The sequence below is a fragment of the Sapajus apella genome, unplaced genomic scaffold (assembly GCF_009761245.1).
Source record: "Sapajus apella isolate SASKATOON/1434 unplaced genomic scaffold, GSC_monkey_1.0 scaffold2, whole genome shotgun sequence".
NCBI lineage: Eukaryota > Metazoa > Chordata > Mammalia > Primates > Cebidae > Sapajus > Sapajus apella.
Genome location: NW_022436942.1, coordinates 25,875,605 through 25,881,757, shown reverse-complemented (window position 1 = coordinate 25,881,757; position 6,153 = coordinate 25,875,605). Strand labels below are relative to the sequence as shown.

Genomic DNA, 6,153 nt, shown 5'->3' with positions numbered 1-6,153 from the left:
GAGACGGAGTTTCACTCATGTTACCCAGGCTGGAGTGCAGTGGTGCAATCTCAGCTCACCGCAACCTCCGCCTCCTGGGTTCAGGCAATTCTCCTGCCTCAGCCTCCTGAGTAGCTGGGATTACAGGCATGCACCACCATGCCCAGCTAATTTTTTTTGTGTATTTTTAGTAGAGACGGGGTTTCACCATGTTGACCAGGATGGTCTTGATCTCTTGACTTCGTGATCCACCCGCCTCGGCCTCCCAAAGTGCTGGGATTACAGGCTTGAGCCACCGCGCCTGGGCTTTTTTTTTTTTTTTTTAAAGTACAAACCAGGTTTCACCATGTTAGCCAGGCTGGTCTCCAACTGCTGACCTCAGGTGATTCACCTGTCTCAGCCTCCCAAAGTGCTGGGATTACAGGTGTGAGCCACCATGCCTGGCCTAAGTATTTTTAAAATTACTTTTTGTAGCCAGTGGTGGCTAATGCCTGTACTCCCCACACATTGAGAAGCTAAGGCAGGCAGATTGCTTGACCTCATGAGTTCGAGACCAACCTGTGTAACAGTGTGAAACCTGTCTCTACTGAAAATATAAAAATTAGCCAGGCCTAGTGGTGTGCACCTGTAGTCTCTGCTATTCAGGAGGCTAAGGTAGGAGGATACCTTGAGCCCAGGAGGTAGAACCAGGCCTTTCTCAAAAATAAATAAATAAATAAATAAATACTTTTTGTTAGGGGACATACTATTTTTATTGCTATTTAAGAAATGTAGTTTGTAATATAAAGTACTTCTCTGCAAAAGTGTCACTTTATGTGAAACTCAACCTTTTTTTTTTTTTTTTAAAGACAACGTTTTGCCCTTTCACCCAGGCTGTAGTGCAGTGACATAATCATGGCCCACTGCAGTTTTGACCTTCCAGTTCAATTGATCCTCCACCTCAGCATTCCTAGCAGCTGGGTCTACAGTTGCATACTACCATGCCCAGCTAAGTTTTTTTTTGTTTTTTGTTTTTGTTTTTTTGTAGAGGCACGGTTTTGCCATGTTACTTAGGTTGGTCTCAAAACTCCTGGGGCTCAAATGATCCTCCCATCTCAGCCTCTTAAAGTGCTGGGATTACAGGTATGAGCCACTGTACCCAACCTGATAATTTTCTTTAAGTTTTAATAATAGTTATTTTCTATGGTTTGTAAAAAATAGGACAGCTAGAGATGCTGCAGGAATTCACGTTTACTTGGTGGGTTTATAATCAAGAGGTTTTAAATCCCTATTCCTAAAGTCAGGAATTGGCAGCATGTGATTAATATTGTTAGTTTATAACTATGAAAATAGATTATAAAAACTGGGATATAGAAACTGCAAATAATGGGCCAAACATAAATCTCACTCTTTATCTGTAGAGCCAGGATCCTCAGTTGTTTGAGTTTTTAGGTGTGTTTGTCACTGATTAAACTGCATTTTTTCTCTGTTAGTTGACCTTAGCTTCACCTGCTTGTATGTTTTTAGGAAGTTGGGTGCTTATACCCATCATCCAAGATAAAAACTGCTTTTGTTAGAAGCAGATTGGTTTGTTTAACCACACTGCATTCCTTAATTCCTGAAGTTGTGCTCTGCTGTTGGGTGCATTGCTATATTTTCCTACTTTGCAGTCTTTCATGTGGATCTTTCAACAAATTTTATTTGGTGATGGATGCTTAGTAAGAGACTAGAATTTTTTTTTTTTTTTTTTAATCTACGCAATGCGTGTGTGTGTGTGTGTGTGTGTGTGTGTGTGCGTGCGTGTGTGTGTGTGTGTGTGATGGAGTTTTGCTTTGTGGCACAGGGTGGAATACAATGACATGATCTCAGCTCACTGCCACCTCCGCCTCCCAGGTTCAAGTGATTCTCCTGCCTTAGCCTCCTGAATAGCTGGGATTACAGGCACGTGCCACTATGGCCGGCTAATTTTTGTATTTTCACTAGAGGTGGAGTTTCACGATGTTGGCCAGGCTGGTCTCGAACTCCTGGCCTCAGGTGATCTACCCGCCTTGCCTTCCCAAAGTGCTGAGATTACAGGCGCCAGCCACCGTGCCAGACTGAAGCTAGGATTTTAGTTATATAGTTATATTACAGTGTTTCTTACTCTCTTCATTATTACTCACCCAAACAGCCTTTTCAGGCATTTTCCTTCTAATTTCATCCTGTGAAAATTTAATACTGCAGATTATTATATATCTGTATGTATTTAATATGTGTATATCTGTGCTTTATACTAAAATGATTACTTTTTGCCTATCCCCCTCCTCCCCCCATTTTTACTCCCATTAGCGTGGGGTTTTGCTTCCATTAAGAATGCATGGCATAGGCTGGGCACAATAGTTCATGCCTGTAATCCCAACACTTTGGGAGTCTGAGGTCGGTGGTCAGGAGTTCGAGACCAGCCTGGCCAACATGGCGAAACTCTGTCTCTACTGAAAATAGAAAAATTAGCCAGGCATGGTACCCCATGCCTGTAGTCCCAGATACTTGGGAGGCTGAGGCAGAAGAATTGCTTGCACCTGGGAGGCGAAGGTTGCAGTGAGCCAAGATTGCACCACTGCACTCCAACCTGGGTGACAGAGTAAGACTCCATCTCAAAAAAAAAAAAAAAAAAATGCATTGCATAGACTCATCGATAAGCTTAAAACTTGGCTGATTTAAACATATTGAGGGTACAGCCAATGACAGCTACTTCTGAGACACTAGAAAGATGGTGGCACAAGAGCAAAGAAAAATCCCTTTGTTTCCAGAAAATCTCCTGAAAAAGAGGAGAGCTTATCAAGCCCTCAAAGCCTCTCAGGCAAAGCGGCACTTTTGACAAAGAAGGAACAGAGGAAAGGAAAAGGGCCCAGGTTTAAGCGACTGGAATCATTCCTACAGATTCCTGATGGCAGAAATGTGACAAGGTGTGTGTCAGACTAGAAGTGAAACCTCACGCCTTGGAATTGCCAGATAAACATTCCTTGGCCTTTGTTGTACGCATCTAAAGGACTGATGGCTTGAGTTTACTGGTACAGAGAACCATTGCAAGACTTTGCCTAAAGAAAATTTTTAGTGGTGTGTTTGTAAAAGTCACCCTCCAGAACCTAAAAATGTTGCGTATAGTGGAACCTTATATGACCTGAGGATTTCCAAACCTGATGTCTGTCCAGGAACTCATTTTGTTTGTTTTTTTTTTTTTTTGAGACGGAGTTTTCCCTCTTGTTACCCAGGCTGGAGTGCAATGGCGCGATCTCGGCTCACCGCAACCTCCGCCTCCTGGGTTCAGGCAATTCTCCTGCCTCAGCCTCCTCAGTAGCTGGGATTACAGGCACGCGCCACCATGCCCAGCTGATTTTTTGTATTTTTTTAGTAGAGACGGGGTTTCACCATGTTGACCAGGATGGTCTCGATCTCTTGACCTCGTGATCCACCCGCCTCGGCCTCCCAAAGTGCTGGGATTACAGGCTTGAGCCACCGCGCCCGGCCTCAGGAACTCATTTTGAAACGTGGACAAGCCAAGGTCAAGAATAAGACCATTCCTCTGGCAAACAACACAGGGATAGAGAAGCACCTGGGGAAGTTTGGTGTCATTTGCTTGGAAGACTTCATTTATGAAATTGCCTTCCCAGGGAGGCATTTCCAGGAGATCTCATGGTTCTTGCGCCCTTTCCACCTCTCAGTGGCCCATCATGCTACCAAAACTAGAGTGGGCTTCCTCAAGGAGATGGGCACACCTGGCTATCAGGGTGAATGCATTAATCAGCTTATCCGCCAGCTGAACTAGACCCATGTACCAAACTGCAGTAAATTTTTTATCAATGGAGTGGATGCGTGGGTTTTTGTGTTTTGGAGATTTTTTTTTTTGTTTGTTTTTTTGGAGACAGGGTTTTCGTTCTTGTCGCCTAAGCTGGAGTGTGGTGGCATGGTCTCTGCTCACTGCAACCTCTGCCTCCTGTGTTCAGGCGGCTCTCCTGCCTCAGCCTCCTGAGTGGCAGGGATTGCAGGCACCTTGCCACGACATCCGGCTAGTTTTTTGTATTTAGTAGAGACGGGTTTTGCCACATTGGTCAGGCTGTTCTTGACTTCCCGACCTTGGGTGATCCACCCACCTTAGCTTCCCAAAGTGTTGGGATTACAGGTGTGAGCTCCTGCACCTGGAATTTTTATCAAGTATCTTCAGAGATTATTTCCTGCTTTATCTTCAAAAACTGGAAAGGAAGTGTCAAAGAAAAGATAGTAGCTGGCCAGAAGCGGTGGCTCACACCTGTAATCCCACCACTCTGAAAGGCTGCTGCGGTGGGCGGATCACCTGAGGTCCAGAGTTTGAGACTGGCATGGCCAACATGGCGAAGCCCCATCTCTACTAAAAATGCAAGAATTAGCTGGGTGTGGTGGCGCGGGCCTGTGGTCCCAGCTGCTTGGAAGGCTGAGGCAGGAGAATCACTTGAACCCTGGAGGCGGAAGTTGCAGTGAGCTGAGATTGCGCCATTATACCCTAGCCTGGGCAACAAGAGTGAAACTCTGTCTCAAAAGAAAAGAAAAGAAAAAAACATAGTTTTTGGCAAGCACCATGTTCATGGCAAGCACCTCTCATCACAGTCCAGTTCCAAGGAAAAATTCTGGCATTTTCTACATTGGCTGCTGCCACATCTGAAATCAGCATATTACATGGAGGAAGGAGTCCTGCTTTGTTGCATCTTCTTTTCTAGGGCTTCATGTTGGTAAATGAGTAACTCTAGCATTTATACAAGGCTTCCTAAGGCTCCTGCAGCAGTTGACCAAGCCAAGAGACATAATTGAATCTGGAGATTCCTGGGGCCTTGTTGTGAAAAAGACTTGAAATACACATGGCAAGAAACGTACAAAATAAATGTTCACTTGTCTCTGCAAAAAAAAAATTAAAATCCTAATTCTGAGTATTGAAGTAGAAGTAACTTTCTTTCAAAGAATTTTGGATTTCCCCCCATCTCTCCAAACACAACTTTAAAAATATATATATATTTATTATCTTAGAGATAGGGTTTTCTCTGTTGCCTGTGCATGAATGCAGTGATACAATCATAGCTTGTTACAGCCTCAAACTCCTGGACCTAAGCAGACTTCCACTTCAGCCTTCCAAGTTGCTAGGAGTACTATAGGTGCATATCACCACACTTGACAAATGTTTTAATTTTTTTTTTTTCTTTTTTTTTTTTTTTTTTTGCAGTGATAGGGTCTTGCTGTGTTGCCCCAGCTGGTGTTGAACCCTTTAGCTCAAACAATCCTCCTACTTCAGCCTCCCAAAGTGCTGAGATTATAGGCATGAGCCACTGCATCTAGCCCACAGCAGTTTTTTAATGTAAAATTTACTTCACTTTTTTTTTTTTTTTTTTTGGGACGGAGTTTCGCTCTTGTTACCCAGGCTGGAGTGCAATGGCGCGATCTCGGCTCACCACAACCTCCGTCTCCTGGGTTCAGGCAATTCTCCTGCCTCAGCCTCCTGAGTAGCTGAGATTACAGGCACGCGCCACCACGCCCAGCTGATATTTTGTATTTTTAGTAGAGACGGGGTTTCACCATGTTGACCAGGATGGTCTCGATCTCTTGACCTCGTGATCCACCCACCTCGGCCTCCCAAAGTGCTGGGATTACAGGCTTGAGCCACCGCGCCCGGCTACTTCACTTTTTAAAATGTCTGGGATGTAAATGGGGCTACACTTTTAGAACATAATGCTTTTACGTTTAACTTAATTTCTCAAAAACCCCAGTACAGCAGAAGCCAATTTTTTTTTTACGTGAAGAAAGATGACTTTTGTCTCAATTTACTGCTTTATATATATTATTTTGTATTTCCTGTAGCACGAAGCCTCCTTTTAGGTCATCCGGTGGTTCAGAACACTCAACAGAGAGCTCTGTATCATTGGGGGATGGACAATTGAACAGATCTAGTTCAAGAAACTTTACAACTGAACGGCATAACCCTACAATAACTGGGCATCAGGAGCAAACATATCTTCAAAAAGAGACTTCCACTTTGCAGATGGAACAGAATGGGGACTATGGTAGGGGCAGGTAAGGAAATATGGTACCTGAAAATCTTTGATAATAATATGATCATCCTGAATAGTTGACGAACATGATCTGGCAGTTGGTTTTTGTTTCGTTTTAATTTAATTATTGGTATATGGTTATATT

At 43.7% G+C, this 6,153-nt stretch overlaps 1 protein-coding gene and 1 pseudogene across 13 annotated transcripts in view; both read left to right on the top strand.

Moving 5' to 3' along the window:
* The window catches only part of LARP4 (La ribonucleoprotein 4), an 85,485-nt gene that overhangs the window by 63,159 nt on the left and 16,173 nt on the right, over positions 1 to 6,153 (top strand). For 12 of the 13 annotated variants that reach the window (XM_032293645.1, XM_032293616.1, XM_032293686.1 and 9 more), the window contains one exon: positions 5,818 to 6,030. In XM_032293645.1, the coding sequence (XP_032149536.1) occupies positions 5,818 to 6,030 (213 nt within the window). Of the gene's footprint in view, positions 1 to 5,817; positions 6,035 to 6,153 lie in introns of those variants that run through there. The other variant, XM_032293703.1, reaches the window with a different exon arrangement.
* LOC116561786 lies at positions 2,520 to 3,884 on the top strand (annotated as a pseudogene).